Here is a 15488-nt window from a genome sequence, read left to right as displayed (position 1 = left end):
GTACACTGATCTGCCCTAATTGGAACATGCCTGCTTAGGAAAATAACACATTTTCGTCTAAATTTTCTTTGTAGGTGACATGGCTCCATGCGTTTCTGAAGAAGAGAGTGAACTGCCTCCAGTGTTTGAATTTACAATATCCATGAAAATGCGGTGAATCCTCTCCACCCACAGCTGCTCCAGACTCTAACTTGCTGAACCACTTGGAAGACTGGCATACTTACTAAAGATCTCATCTTCTGGCCCTGTGCTGAGTCCACTGCACAGTGACTCATAGCTGTAAAAGTATACAGATAAAATAAGACTCCTATTCACTGTGGGCGAAGAATCAATATGCATTTTGAGAACTCTGTGTGATTTCAGCAGTTGAAGGAACTGAATTAATGTCAAACGAGGACTGTGGACATCTATGTAATGCCTCCAGGATGCTCTCTGAACTGCTACACTTAAGATTTCATTGATGGACTCCATTACTGCCTTATTCCTGTGGAATGAGATATATTTTTACATACTGTTATTTGAAATCTCTTGCAATATTCTAACTTTTCTAAGACCCTTGTGCAAATCATTTGTTCATTAGTAGACAGTTTAAAGGTTCCCAGGCCAAATGTTATTTTCATACAGGCTTGTTGAATATAGTACAAACTAACACTTCTTCATTGTTCTGTTTTCCTTCAACCTACTAAGATAATTGATGTGATGCTCCACCGACAGAACAAAATACTTCAAGTTAAGAACAACCTTTATTTCAATAAGTAAAGTCCTAGACATCTTAACAGAGATAAACTAGAACTCATAGATTAATGTCCACATTGAGGGTTGTGATTTTTATCTGCAGTCGACACCTGTTCTCAGAATAATCAAAATTCAGTTCAAGTTGCCTTGGAAGATCAACCTTTATCAACCCAACAGCTCCACCAAGTGGACATGAAATAAGTTGACTGTGATATTGTGAAGAGTCAAAAATATATGTATAACATTCATTTTAAACAAAAAAGTGGTTTGCTATTTTCAACCTGGATATTGATGTCTTAGAAGAGGTTGACATTTTCTATCAGTTTAGGCTGAAATTAAATTATCTGAAAAACAGAACACACAAGGACTTAGAAACCCCCCATACACACCCCTCACTGTTAAAATGCACTTTGAGAAAAATAAGCAAAACTGGACTTAACCCTTCCTCTGGAGGATAAACTGGAGTTTGGTGTTTTTTTTAACTTAATCAAAATACTGAAAAAACAGCCTAGTGGGTTGACTGTCTTTGTACTTCAGTATGTTGTCAAAAGAAACTTATTCTAAACGTTTACTATGTATCATTTGCACATGGTGAGAACATGTTAACAATCATCCAGAACATGCTTGTAATTAAAGAGCCATTAAGAAAGAGCGTGTATGTGATTTTGCAGTGACTCTTTAAACAGAAGGGTGGCAATCAGATGACGTACAAAATGTCAATTTTATTGTAACACTTTCTTTTACAAAGCGTGGTGCGCAAAGTTGAAGAAGGATCTGAAAAACTGATTACATGTTGATGTTTTGTCAGCTCCAGTTTTGAAGTTGATGCCATATGTAAGCAGAGGGCCTTAAAAACAGTTGTCCACACTCACATGTAAAGGCCATTCTGCACTTTCTTTTAACTTTCTGTTTCCACATATGTCCAGAATGATTGGACCTTTTCTGTGGTTTGCCTTTCATGTGCTCAGCTAAGAGTCTTGCTCCAATGAAAGTCTCCCCACAACTGATGCAGATGTAGCTCATGGCCTCAGCATGCTCAACACAATGTCGCAGGAGATGCAGCCGGTGCTTAAAAGCTCGTCCACACCGGCACCGATGAGAGCGGTGGCCTCTGTGGAGGTAGCGATGGCTGATGATGAAGGAGGGCTGCCTCAAGATGGCCCCACACTGCCTGCAGGAATAAGGGACCTTGGAGCGCCAGCTTGTGTTCATGCGTTTCATCAAAGCCACATCTTGGCTGTCATTCTCAAACATGGCCAAAATAGTGGGTGCTGGTGGGGATTCGGGGTCAGAGGTTGCAGTGGCTGGAGTTTTCTTAGTCTGTGCAGAAAGGCAAGTTGGAGGCCTGTTGGTTGGCTCACCTAGGGCATTTTCTTTCTCTAGTCTGACAGGTGAAGCAGCAGACGCCATGAATAACTGGGAAGGAAGTCTGCGTGTGGTTGAGAAAGAGGAATGGCTAGTTTTTGCAAAAGTGGAGTGTGACCCCGCAGAGGGTAGGCCGATGTGGAGCTTTCCATTACTGACCTGGTTGACTTCATTTGTAGTGATGGCTGACTGGGCAGCTGTGCCACAGAGAGATTGTGAAACCTTTTTATTGGTCAAGGCTGATGGATCGGTAATAATGCATATTTTAGTGCTGACCACTGATGTGTGAACTTTGTTGATGTGGTTTAACAAAGTTTTCTCTGAAGTGAAAAAGGATTTGCATATGTTGCATGCTTTAGGCATTGTCTCTGAACAAAAGAAGACCAAAGGTGGCTTGCTTTTCTTTGGACACTGGTGGTGATGGTACAAGCTCTCGTGAGAAAAAACTTGATCACAGATGTGACATGAATACAATGGCATGTAGTGTGTATCACGAGCACCCTCCGTTAGAAAGAGCTTCTTGCACAGTGAACACTCATATTTCACCTTAATACCACTACAGTGCAGCAAATGGAGCTTCATCGACCTAAAGGGCCCCCTACCACACGCAGCACATATTGAACTATTAACACTAGGGGGGGGTGCTGCAGTTTCTTTTGAGTGAAGACTATTTGAAGAGTCACTGGAACAATCAGTTGAACTTGAGTCATCGTCCAAATCTGGATCATTGGGACACAAGTTACTATGTTTGGAGAGCTCATCTTCAACATCAGATTCAGAACTTGAAGAATCCTCCTCCTCTTCACTGTCACTTTCCATGTCTGTATCATCTTCAACCACAATATACTCCACGCTGTTGTCAGGTGTCTCCAGTGTCTTAGGCTTCATCTCAGTTCTTTGTTGAAGCCTCAACTCTGACACTGAGTCAGGTGAGCCGGACTCTGTGCTTTGCTAAAGAGTCACCACATTAGAAAAGATGTCAGTGTTGGGAATCTGACATACGACTGCAGGAATCAAAGTAGGAACTTCTTTACATTGCGTTGATTTGCTGCAATGTATCTCTGCATGATCATTCAATTTCCACACATTACTGAAAGACTGATGCCACTTTTTTTGCAGACGGGTGGAGAGTCAAGTCAGGTGTCGCAAATGCGCATTATATCCTGGTTTATGAATTGCGACATCAAGTTTTATTGTGTCACATTCCCAACATTTAACCCAGCGTGTGCATCTGCCTGCCTTTTTGTAGATCTATGCCATTCCTCATCGCTGCTGGAGTCTTCAGACATTACGAGGTGGTCAAGGCAACGTCTGAGTGGTCTGCAAGTCAGAGCAGAAAAGACAGAATGACTGAAAAATATTTATAAATGTGATTTTTACCTGTAAAGTTATACTACAAATGATATAGATTACTGACAAAGCTAATAAGTTTACATCATATTAATTTATGATTGCTAATTCATTTGAGTGACCAAATGACAAACCAAAATGCGATAATATTTTCTGATATGCAGCAACCATGTAATGGATTGCCATGAGATTTAGAATTGATAAAACACCTGTAGCTTTAAGTGAAATATCTCCACAACTTTCACCCAGATTGCCATGAAACAACTCACAAACAAGCAGTTGAGCATTCATGGTTTTTGTCTAATTATCTGCACAAATCCCGATCATATTTTTTATCTTGCGCTAGCTAGCAAAGGTTAGCGTGCTAATAGGCTAACCTAAGTGCTTCCACTTTAATGTTGCATGTCAGCATTATGCTCAAACCTATAGAGTACCATAGTCAAAACGAAGCTAGCATGCCTGTGGTGTTGGTGTGACTGCAGCTGTTTTAGTCTTTGCTATAACATTTGAATGTATTTGAGTTTCAGCAACAGTAGCACCTCTAAACTGTGGTTTACTTCCTGTCTTCACATGACCACACACAATCTGCTTCGTCTGAACAGTTTTAGCTAGTTAACTAAAAGCCCACGGTTTATACATGAGAAGCTTTTACTGAGCCGCGTAACAACACAATGCACTCAAAGCTACACGGGGAAACTACTCACCTCTGGCCACAGAAAGAGCAACATAGCCCCGCAGCCTGCAGCTCATCACACCGGTGAAATAACCGAACTCCAAGAGATTTACTGTACGATACTAAAACTATACAAACTGCTAACAGCTAATGTTGACTTGTTTGACTAGGGTTTTCAGAGAAACAGCCTCCATCACCACGTGTCTGTCTCCGGCACGTTTAGCTGTGATGGGAACGATAGTAAAGTTCTGATTCACTTCATCCAAATAAAGTAAATGTTTAATTTCAGTGCATTTTACCCTAACGTCGATGGCGTCCGCACACAGACATCCTCCATTTCCGGTTAGAACCGGAAGAGACGCCCACATCTCAATAATGTATACACGAAATATAGGAGCTGTTCCCTTCTTTAAGATTATTATTATTAATAATAATCTATTTTCCAATAAAACAAAAAGCCAACAGAGAACTGTTAATTAATACATACAACTTAAGTGGTCACGGACTGTTGGAACTTGATGGGAACCGGAACTAAATCGTTACGATGTTTTAGAACGACTTTATTTAACAGAAGGACAAGCTGCGTTTGATTAGTAGCGAGTTGTCATTTTAAGCGGGTGGAGCTCCTTAATACAGAGGAACCGCTCCAAAGATATAACTTAACAGTTGAGATCGAGTTACAAAACAAGCGCACCAAATGAAAGCTTCAGCCAACGTAATGAAAGTGCTTGTGTCTGATCTGCAGCGGTGTCGCTACTAGATGAGGTCAGACTTTAAGGGGAATGATGTGTCAGGACTCATAGTGGAGAGACGATATACGTTAAATTCAACAACCTTTAGCTCGCCTCTACTTTCCAGTGCTTTGCTAGCTCTGTGTTCACAGCAGCGGGGAGACGACATGTCAGAGTCCGGCCACAGTCAGCCCGGGATATACGGGCAGGGGCGCAGGAGGAGGCGCCGCCGCGGAGACAGAGACGTGGGACCCCCGGGGCAAAACCTGTCCGGTCCGAGCCGGGACAGAGAATACCAACCGAGAGAAAGAAGGGTAACACAAACACTCGCTAATGGAGTCTGGGTTGTTGACACTGCTGGTGTGACTGGGTAGTAACTCGCTTTCACGTGTCTGCTCAGGATGGGAGTGAGGATCCTCCAGGTCCACTCATCCAGAAGACCCCCATCATTCTTGCCAAGCCCCCCGGAGAAAGGGTACGTTGGCTGGGGGTCACACTCTAAACCATTATTGCAATATTCTTTATTGAACATAAACAGTACAGTGTTGCTTGGTACATCTAAGTAGCACTTTGCTCTCAGGGAAGTCAGACTGGACTTTATGTTACATTTGCATTAAGTGATTTGGGGGTGCTTTGAAAGCACAGTTCTTTATAGAATTTAGGACTGTTTCTTCCCTGACCCATACTGCACCCTTCCACCAAGTTTCATGGTAATCTACTTTGTCATTTTTATGTAATGCTGTTAACTAACAGAAATAAACGCTGATGTGAACATAACCATCCCTGTGGAGGTTAAGAGCCAACATTAATAAGCAGTCATAACACAAGGCATGATTTTCTTCTACTTCTCCACTCATGTGATCCATTGATTTGTGCTGTTAAATTAATCTTTTTCAAGGCCAAGCCACTGGCAAATGCACCTGTCAGTGGAACTCCAGTCCTGGAGAAGCCAATCATGCTGATGAAAGCCAGGGATGATGGAACAAAGACGGGGACCCCCCCAGAGGCGGCAGCTCAGCCCTCTGGCCCCGGGCCCTCCAAGATGGAGAGAGAGGGGCAGCGACCTACACAGCCTGTATACCAGATCCAAAACCGAGGAATGGGTGCTTCTGCATCCAGCAGCGCTGTGGACCGTGAGTTATTGTTCATAACAAATTTTGCTATGATGCTTACAAATACTCTTCTTGGATGTGCTCAGTAAGGGCAAATTTTGTGTGCAGAGAAAAAAGAAAAAAAGCAAATCCTGATCTTTTTTTTAAAATGAACATTCAGCTATGGTTGGCCAGTCTAAACTCCTCCCTCCAGAGAAGATGAAGCACAGCATTAAGCTTGTGGATGATCAGATGAACTGGTGTGACAGTGCCATGGAGGTGAGTATTTAATGAATTTAGTTGATTGTGGAGCCACTGTATTAAATATTTTGAATACATTGTATTGTTTTTACTCTGAGGAAGTTGCTTTTTGTTGTGATGCGTTGCAGTATCTGAGGGACCAGACAGATATGTTGGTGGTGGGAGTCATTGGCCTTCAGGGAACTGGGAAGTCTACAGTCATGTCACTTTTATCTGCCAACACCCCTGAGGAAGATCAACGGTAATGTTATTAAAAAACAACAACAATAAGCTCAAGCTTGTAAACTGCTCAGTAACACGTGAATGATGTAGTGATTTCTTTTAATTATAAAGCCATTAAAAATTTATAAAACATGAATAATATAATAAAACAAATAATATAAAAAAAGGATTCAGTGTCTTAAAGATACTTTGCACACATTGAGGATGAGGCTTTCCTGTAATTCCAGAAAAGGTCCTTTTGTATGAAGAAGAACTTTATGTAATTTAAGAATAATTTTACTGACTTTCTACTGCCTGTAAAAGTTTCTGTCAGTACACCACTGACAACACCAGAATAAAACACCTCAATTTCAAGTAGTTAAATGCTTTGACCAGGGAAAGCATAGTCCACTGAAACAACCAAGCTCAACGTGTGACACTGTAATGAACTGATGTGACGGTATGAAAAAATCACTCTCCCATGTTTCATGGTCTGTGACTTGCACCATCAGTAAGAGAGAGATTAAGTACTGATTCTGTGTGTTTGGATTTAACATGTGTTTGCACAGGAGTTATGTATTCAGAGCCCAGACTCAAGAGATCAAGGAAAGAGGAGGGAACCAGAGCACAGGGATTGACTTCTTCATCACACAGGAGAGAGTCATCTTCTTGGATACACAGGTAATAATAAAGTATTGAAGATACAGAGTATGTTTCTATAAACACACTCTGTAAAAGTAAATTTCACGTTAGAATAGAGAGAAGTAACGGTTGGAGCCTTCTGTACAGTCTCTGTGTTTATTCCATTAATTTTTGTGCACGTCCTCTATGTCTTTAAAGGATATGGATAAAACAGACAAAATGGAACAGTACCAACAGAAATTATGGGCAGAAGTGTTGCCAATAGCTTAATCAAGACATCCATAAAACCGTAAGAAGAAATTTAAAAAATGGCAAAACTGATTGAGTTGGGACTTTAAGAGTCGGAAAGAAACTACAGGCGTCTGTTTCACAACCTCTTCCACCGTGACCATGTTGTTAGAAACTCTCGACTCTGTGCTGTCCTCTAGTGGATGTATTGCTTATCAAGCATAGGATGCATGGAAGCATGTAGGTAGTGATGAAAACATCATTTGAAACTGACACATCTCTTTTCATTTGTAAAAGCAGCATAAATGAGCCTCTAGTCCGAAAAATAATTTACCTGTAGATGGAGCAACAAGATGTGTTTTAATGCCTTATTTGTTTGTTTGTTTCTTCAGCCAATGCTCAGTCCATCTATTTTGGACCACCTCATCAACAACGACCGGAAGCTGCCCCCAGAGTACAACCTCCCTCACACATACGTTGAGATGCAGGCAAGTGAGCAGCCTGCAAAGGGGCGCTTCATGAAAACACAAGCTATTAATGTGATCTCTGGTGCTGAACCTCGACAGACCAACATGTACCTTTAGTCCCTTTGTTTACTGCCAAACGGTTTAACAGTCATTTTAATTCTGTACACACACAATGAAATATAACCACATCAATGCTCACTATAATATGTTTACAGTCACTTCAGATCGCTGCCTTCCTGTTCACTGTTTGCCATGTGATCATTGTGGTTCAAGACTGGTTCACTGACTTAAACCTCTACAGGTATGTTTATTTGCGATTGATCTGTGTGATACTAACTCCCCAGCTTCGCAAGGAAATGTTAGCAATCTGCACGACTCTGACAATAACTTGCATGTTCCCCCCTCCCATAGGAATGTTGAATATTTCATCTTGGATCTTGAGAGGATATTTGTCTTCTGCTTTTTTTATGAGCTCAATAATGTTATGCTTTGTGTTGGTCCTGTAAACAACAAACACCGCCACATGCTAGACCTGTGGAAAACCAGTGAGTGTCCTGAAAATCAGGGAGGAGAACTGTGTTATGGCCATAAATCCCAATTTCTTTACAGCCAAGTGATATAGTATTTAGATTTATCAAGTATTTAGTTTACTGTCTCAGCAGAGCATATCCCTTTCTAATCTTTTTAACCTGTATACTGTTTGCAGTTGAAATGTCCCAATCATATATCTAATGCAGCCAATGCAAGAAGGAATGAGGAATTTGTTAATGGTGCCCTGTTGGTTTTGTAAACAAAAAACTGTTTATTTTCAGTTTTCCATCCTTTCTTTTTCTGCTGCTTATCTGGGATGGGGTCGTAGTTCTCCAAAGTAGCTCAGATTTCCACCTCTTCCTGGGCGAATCCCAAGGCATTCCCAGGTCAAATGAGTTGAGATGCAATACAGCATGTTCTGGGTCTATCCTGGAAGAGGTGGGTCCTTACTGTCTGGATGTGTGTAGAAGACCTGCCTGAACCAACTCAACTGGCTCTTTTCAATGTGAAAGAGCAGAAGCTCTACCCTCAAGCTCCCCCAGATATTCTTTGTATATATTTTGTAGATCTCATTCTTTCAGTCATTACCCAAAGCTCATGACTATAAAAGAGGTTAGGAGCATCGACTGGTAAATTGAGAGGTATGCCTTCTGGCCCAGCTCCCTCTTCACCAGTGGTCTAGCGCCACACCCGTAAATGTTCATAATTTTGATTGTAGGCTCCTCATTTAATAACTATTCATTCTACTCCTGTTGAGTATTTAGCAATTGTGTGAGTGTATTCATTTTTCTTTACAAACACATATGACTGTGCCCCTTTTTTTTTTTTAGCCCTTGCCCCCCAAAATGTCTGTGCACGTCCCTGCCCAGTCCTGGTTTGCAGATGTTGGTACCACACAGAAGGTTTACTGTTGTTTAATGTTTGTCAATAGGTTTCTTCAAACCGCTGAGATGCTGAAACCTTCCACTCCGTCTGCAAGCCATGACAGCACTGGCTCTTCAGGCAGTGATGATGGAGCAGAGTACTATCCCCATATAGGTTTGTTATGCAGAAAAACAAACACAGTCTCACACACCAACCAGCTTCAATGATCATAAACTGAATAAACTCTCCTTTTAAAATTACTTGTTCACGCAGTGTTCCTCCAGAATAAGGCTAAGCGGGATGATTTCTGCCCAAGGAATCTGAAGAACATGCATATGGTGGTGGATAAATTAATGGCCCACTCCCATCTCAAATACAAAGGTACCATATCAAATAAACCCTAAATTGCGTCTACAAACTTGCCAAACCTGCACTCTTTCTATATTATGTGGTTTGTCTTAAGGTACATTGTCCATGCTGGACTGCAACATCTTCCCTGGCCTGGGAGCGGACTATCTGTCACCTGAGGTCAACATGTTCCTTCTTCCTGTGCAGGAGAGTGATGGGGAAGATAATCTGACTAAAGCAGGTAATAAGGCTTTATTTTCACAGAAGAGAGAACTCAGTTGTCCTCCTGTACATTGTGTAACGTGTGAATTAATCATGGTTCCATGTTTAGGGCCGGGAACATACCCACTCTTTTCCCTACTCCCGGGCTACAGAGGACACCCCTCTTTCTCCACCATGGTTTCTAAACTTCGCAGCCAAGTACTGACCATGCCCCGCTGTCAGCTGTCCCACACCATCCTAACAGAGAAGAACTGGTAGAACCACTTTACATTTATATGTTCTTCATTCATACCACCACAATTGAAATGCCTGTCACGACTTTTCAATATCTTGTTTCCACCACCCTCTTTTTTATAGTTTAGTGTAGTTTTAATTCAGGTTTATTTTCTGCATGAACAACATCTCTCAGAGTACTGGTCACTTTATATAAATATGATCATAATATGTTGTATAATTATGACTCTGCACTGGTGACAGTCAGTGGTTGGAGGCATTATGCCTTAGCGTTGTCTGTCCCATTCTTGTGAACATGATATCTCCAGAAAACCTTAAGGGAATGACTTCAAATCTGGTACAAACAAATGATTCAAATGTACAACAATGTATCTGGATGCATTTCAGTGTATCATATCCACAATTCTCCTAGATTTCATAAGTTAATGTCAGTTAATATTTTTCAAATACAAAATAGTTTTCCACCACACTTCCTCCCTTTTGGTCATTAATGACAACATAAGACAATGCACAACCACAGTAAAACATCAAATTCAACCCCTTCACAAGGATTCAAAATGTATCATCACCAATACTGTAAGGTAAGCAAATTGCTGTGTTTGTCGACACAGGTTTTCTGACATGAAGAGCAAGCCGGGGAAATCACTATTTACTATCCTGTATCAGCTTGCATTTGAATGGAACTGTAGATGGATGTAAAAGAAAGCAAGTCGTCACAAGGAACTGACTATGGAGCCAGACCAATATGCAAATGATAGGGAAGACCACTATCACAATTATTGACAAGAGGAAAAGTGCAGTTCCTCTAAGGCCACACAGGGATGGCTGTCTGAAGGGATGATACAGAGGTCAGCATTCCATCGTGGTCCAACAGAGGTGACCCGAAGTCACTCGTACAGGTGTATTCTCTGGAACGTGTATGTGTATTATGTGAAGCAGCTAAGGTGTGTACAGTGGGTGGATGATCTGGTTTCTGGTTCAGGTCATTAAAGGCTTAGAAACAAGTTACTTTTTCAACTACAAGATAATTTTCCACCATACTGCTGAATTAATATTTATGTTCCTGGATAAACGGGGTGTCACTTCTTCTGCAACAAAGTAGTTAAAACACCATGGTGCGTCTTAACCCTGATGTCCTGACTGTGTGCGTCACGTCTCGTTTTGTGTAGCAACTTTAAACGTGTGCCCAGAGGTGGCAAAAGTACTCACATTCTTTACTTAAAGGTACAGAATTTTGTGATATCTAGTGTTGAAATTGCATGTTGCAGCTCTTGGTGTTATAATTATTCAGCGAAGAGACAAAGCTAAAAACAACATGAATCGATTGTGTTCTGTCTCATTGAAACAGAGTCATCGATGTTGCAAGAATCAAGACACATGCCCACAGCTCTATTGCTCACCACTGTGCAGGAGACGTAAAGGGGGGGAGGTAGAGAGGGACTCGACAAAGTTTAACCCCCCGACCTATTTGGATTGTTTATTCAAGCAATATATTTATTTTAATAGGTAATGTAGGTGTTATCCTGATCTTGCTGAAGGTTTTCCAGAGTCATTATATCAATATGTTCACAAGGTGGATGTGTATCAACGCGTATATTTAGGTGTGACACACCTGTTATTTTTTGTTTTCTGTTTTTACAGGTTTCACTATGCAGCTCGTATCTGGGATGGGGTGAAAAAGTCCTCAGCGCTGTCAGAATACAGTCGACTACTGTGCTAACACCTTGGTTGAATTTTCATTCAACCACTATTTGCAGTGTATCTTCGTATATCACTTCAGGGCAAATGTGGTCCTGAATTAAGGATCATTGTTCAGGCCCTTTAGGAAGTGAAACCACAAGCCTGGTCAGTGTTGAAGAGTCACATGCCACGCAGGAGTAAAGTAAAGGTTCACGTCAGAAAGTTTCCTGTCCCTGCCTCAGGAAGTGTCATGTGGGAGAAGAGGAGCAATATATTGTCTGTAAATGTCTAAGCAATGTGTGGTTAAAAAAAACTTTGCAAGTCGTAGATGTCGTAACTGCAGTTTTGATGTGGTGGTAGTGCACACATTGTCTGAGATAAGTATACAGCCCTCTGTAAATTCTTTTTTTATTTTCTTTAATACATCACTATAAGAGTAATACTCATGAATAAAAAAAGTTCAGCAACAAGATCATTTGTGTGGTTCTTAATCTGCACAGTGCTACAACCAAACTGTGATAAATCATCTTACAAGGCCGGATATAACTTTTCATACTGACCCACCTCATTTTAATAGTTAACCGTTTGAAGGTAGCTTTCACATACACGCCCTGGTTCAGCCTGATTGTGAGTAAAGTGTCACAATCTTTTTTCCATGAAAATGAAAGTTAAGTGAAGGATTGGATATTTGGATGTTGAATGAGAGCTTTTTGTTGTTTAAACCTGGCATTTAGTTGCATGTGCAAGAATTGTTCAAAATGATAAAACTCTTACCCACCCTGTGACTGCATTAAAAGTTGTTGTAATAGAAAAAAGAAACAGAAAACAAATGGATTTTACCAGCTAAACAATGTCAATTATTTACATTTTTATATATAGGCTCTACATAATATGTGGTTCTGTATTAATGTCTTGAGCTGAATCAGAACTTGGCCGGGTATAGCATTTCATACCGATACCAACATTGCCATTTTAATAGTTAACCGTTAGAAGGTAGCTTTCATATCCACGTAAACGAAAGTTATCAAAGGTAAGTGAAAGAGTCCTGTGAGAGTGAAGGAGACCACTCCCTTTTAGGATTATCTACCAACAGACAAATCAAAATCGAATCAGTTGTCTCTCTCTCTCTCACAAAATGCATCTCTTCCTGATCTTTGGGATTGTGCTTCTCCCGAAAGGTAAGGTTTTTTTTTTTCTGTGATCTGATTTTTAAAATCTTCAAAATCTTTGAGGAAAGAGGAATAGTAATTTTCTGTTAACAAATTTGCCTTGACACATGCTGCCAAGAAATTGGCCACCTAAGGTTACGTGTGAAACGTCAAAGATGTTTCCACCCCACAGAGAAATGTTACTAATTATCCCTTTTACTTGTTTCAGAGCTGCTGTGCTTATAATAAGGGTGACTGTACTTGAGAGTGAATGTTTAGACTTAAAATGTCTTTGTCCACATCTTTTTTATAAGAAAAGTTGCATTTTTTTCAAACTAAACTGAGATATGCATTCCCTCAGCCTCCACTTTAAAGTGTTTTGAGTGTTTACCTGGAGGGTCAGGATCCTGCAGAGACACAGAAAAAGAATGTCCATTCCAGGGTGCTCAGTGTGGCGCCCTGAGAGTCGTCACATATGCAGGTATGGTACTCTTGTGGTTTACTGTCCTCATTATTACATAGTGGCACACTTCACTAGAGGTTACTCTTCTATTGCAGGTGATTTGAAAGTCAGCGACATCAATGCGAAAACCTGTGTTACGGCCGAACAGTGTGTTGAGGGCTCGCTCAACTTTGGAGTCAGCAGAACGTACATTACCAGCAAGTGTTGCACCTCTGAGCTCTGCAACACTCAATTTGCACCAGGTCACATATTCTGTCTATTGATGTTTGGATGTTTCATGAAAGCTTTTTGTTGTTTAAACCTGGCATTTAGTTGCATGTGCAAGAATTGTCCAAAATTGTAAAACTCTTACCCTCCCTGTGACTGCATTAAAAGTTGGAATTGAAGTCAGATTTCAGTTGTTGTAATAGAAAAAAGAAACAGAAAAAAACAGCTAAACAATGTCAATTATTTACATTTTTTGTCTTGAGCTGAATCAGAACTTGATGAAAAATGTTTGAGATGGTTATTAGATGTCATATGTTAGATGTTAGATGGACAATTCTCAAACTCCAAGACAAGCCAGTACGAGGTAAATTACTTTCCCCTACCTTACCATCTGCTATAGAGGAGCCCAAGGGCACAATATCCCAACTGCCACAGTGGAGCTGCACATAGCAATTTCTGTTTGTTTGTTTGTGTGTGTGTGTGTCTGTCTGCCTGCCTCTGCCGCCCTCTACTGTCTAAAATGAACACTAACAATATTCACTCTGCGGTACAGAGCCCCAGAAATCCAATCCCAATGGTAAAAAGTGCTTCAGCTGTGATGGAAAATCGTGCACTGGAACTGTAAACTGTGAGGGGAATGAGGACCACTGCATTTCAACCACAGGTAACAGGCCCACAGTGGTGATTCTATAGACGTTAAAACATGAAGCTCACACTCTAACACCACTCCTCATCTCTCAGTGGACCTCGGGGGTGAAAAGACGACCATGAAGGGCTGTGGCTCCTCAATGATGTGCTCAGGTGCACAAACTGCAGAGATAGCAGGAGTCATTAAAGCAGAGCTGACCTGCTGTCAGGGGAACTTCTGCAACAGTGCCATCAGCACACGTGCAGGCCTCCTGCTCCTGGTGGCACCATTGATCGCTTCGGTCATGTTCTCTTAGTTGACATGAGCATCACTGTGCAACACTGTTCCTTTTACTTTCAACTGATAAATGAAATAGTATCAACTTAGCAAGGAAAATATCATTAGGTTAGTTCTGAATGTGATTTGTGGTTCATAGGGTTATTAAATTGAATATATTTACATATCCGATATATCAACTTATATGTTCATAATAAAGAGCAAAATAAACACTTTTCTGCCAGAGTATATTTGTGTGTTTTCTTTTAGGTTTCCAAATCCTTCATCATTCAGTTATAGAACTGGGGTTAGTAGTTTAAAGGATTTTATTATATTTTCATATCAGTTTTAAATGTGTTATTGAGATTAACACCTCAGAGTAGTGTCCCAACACATGTGCAGAAAGGGCCCTCAGTGGGATTCAGTCATAAACTTGTTGAAAATAAATGTAAATTTGTATAAACAGCAATACCATGAAACAAACAAAGAACCTATATCATTGTTATTTGAATTTATCTATTTAAATATATGTAGTTTATTTTACTGATCCAGTTAACTTTAAGCATTTTAACAAAGTAAATGTCATATGTGATTTGGTTGCTCTCTCTTCATGTTCATTTCACAATCAGGTAAATCTGATTGTCAATCATAAGTAAAATATGGTTGGAAGCTCAGGGATAAGAGGAGCTTGAGTTAGAACTGGATGACCAGGACAACAGTATGAAACGAAATCAGCCAGACTACTGTATTTGATGTTATTTCTGGATGTTTGTAAATGGGAAAAAATGAAGTGTTGAAATCCTGTGTTAATGACTTACTGCACTCTCAGAGACGTTTTGCTCTCCTCCTCGATCAGGTTCATCATGTCTTCACCAGACACTGATGACGGGAGCTGATTGTTCTCCTGAACTTTCAGCAGCTGAGTCATAACTGCAGTCTACACAACAGACAATAGGCCAAACGTCTTTATGTGTAAATCTTTGTTTTTGTGTATAAATAAAGGACACAGTTTATTTGAGTGACTTCATTTTGATGCAGACTGGAAACTACACTGGGTCTTACTCACCTGTCCCGTAGGACGCCTGACCACGCTTACCTTTCAGGGAAAAGGCAGATAAACACTAAAGACAACATGGCGTCCCA

At 40.6% G+C, this 15488-nt stretch overlaps 3 protein-coding genes and 2 long non-coding RNA genes across 6 annotated transcripts in view; 3 read left to right on the top strand and 2 right to left on the bottom strand.

Annotated features, from left to right (window-relative positions):
- kcnn4 (potassium intermediate/small conductance calcium-activated channel, subfamily N, member 4) overlaps positions 1-1387 on the top strand; it is a 19426-nt gene extending 18039 nt beyond the window's left edge. For both annotated transcript variants that reach the window (XM_069536892.1, XM_020093293.2), the window contains exon 9: positions 75-1387. In XM_069536892.1, coding sequence (XP_069392993.1) covers positions 75-78 — 4 coding nt within the window. In that variant the 3' untranslated portion in view covers positions 79-1387. The remainder of the gene's footprint in view (positions 1-74) is intronic.
- LOC138413481 (uncharacterized) overlaps positions 1-15488 on the bottom strand; it is a 26155-nt gene extending 10667 nt beyond the window's left edge. The window contains exons 1-2 of the long non-coding RNA XR_011245836.1: positions 15412-15488; positions 15164-15282 (exon numbers count right to left, since the gene is read on the bottom strand). This is a non-coding gene — a long non-coding RNA (uncharacterized lncRNA). The remainder of the gene's footprint in view (positions 1-15163; positions 15283-15411) is intronic.
- LOC109633435 (uncharacterized) lies at positions 1438-4490 on the bottom strand. Its single transcript, XR_011245834.1, has 2 exons — positions 4155-4490; positions 1438-3420 (listed from the first exon to the last, which is right to left on the bottom strand). It is a non-coding gene; the product is annotated as an uncharacterized lncRNA (long non-coding RNA).
- Positions 4675-12095, top strand: smg9 (SMG9 nonsense mediated mRNA decay factor). The gene is made up of 13 exons (XM_020093288.2): positions 4675-5168; positions 5255-5329; positions 5753-5987; positions 6127-6224; positions 6335-6447; positions 6977-7088; positions 7670-7765; positions 7960-8045; positions 9207-9313; positions 9413-9520; positions 9603-9728; positions 9819-9963; positions 11585-12095. The coding sequence occupies exons 1-13, from the start codon at positions 4884-4886 to the stop codon at positions 11661-11663; spliced, it is 1665 nt and encodes a 554-aa protein (XP_019948847.1). The 5' UTR covers positions 4675-4883; the 3' UTR covers positions 11664-12095.
- Positions 12644-14594, top strand: LOC109633436 (urokinase plasminogen activator surface receptor-like). The gene is made up of 5 exons (XM_020093292.2): positions 12644-12801; positions 13133-13252; positions 13330-13476; positions 13995-14105; positions 14183-14594. The coding sequence occupies exons 1-5, from the start codon at positions 12759-12761 to the stop codon at positions 14383-14385; spliced, it is 624 nt and encodes a 207-aa protein (XP_019948851.2). The 5' UTR covers positions 12644-12758; the 3' UTR covers positions 14386-14594.

The sequence above is a fragment of the Paralichthys olivaceus genome, chromosome 13, assembly GCF_024713975.1.
Source record: "Paralichthys olivaceus isolate ysfri-2021 chromosome 13, ASM2471397v2, whole genome shotgun sequence".
Taxonomy (NCBI): Eukaryota; Metazoa; Chordata; class Actinopteri; order Pleuronectiformes; family Paralichthyidae; genus Paralichthys; species Paralichthys olivaceus.
The sequence above is the reverse complement of the archived record's forward strand: the minus strand, read 5'-3'. Positions and strand labels throughout refer to the sequence as shown.

Excerpts from the sequence above, each read along its gene's own strand:
- smg9 (XM_020093288.2), top strand. The coding sequence starts at position 4,884 with ATGAGGTCAGACTTTAAGGGGAATGATGTGTCAGGACTCATAGTGGAG. Across the intron at positions 5,330-5,752 it reads CCAAGCCCCCCGGAGAAAGG|GCCAAGCCACTGGCAAATGC; the intron begins GTACGTTGGCTG and ends ATCTTTTTCAAG. Across the intron at positions 9,521-9,602 it reads CTCCCATCTCAAATACAAAG|GTACATTGTCCATGCTGGAC; the intron begins GTACCATATCAA and ends GTTTGTCTTAAG.
- LOC109633436 (XM_020093292.2), top strand. The coding sequence starts at position 12,759 with ATGCATCTCTTCCTGATCTTTGGGATTGTGCTTCTCCCGAAAG. Across the intron at positions 12,802-13,132 it reads GATTGTGCTTCTCCCGAAAG|CCTCCACTTTAAAGTGTTTT; the intron begins GTAAGGTTTTTT and ends GCATTCCCTCAG. Across the intron at positions 13,477-13,994 it reads CAACACTCAATTTGCACCAG|AGCCCCAGAAATCCAATCCC; the intron begins GTCACATATTCT and ends TCTGCGGTACAG.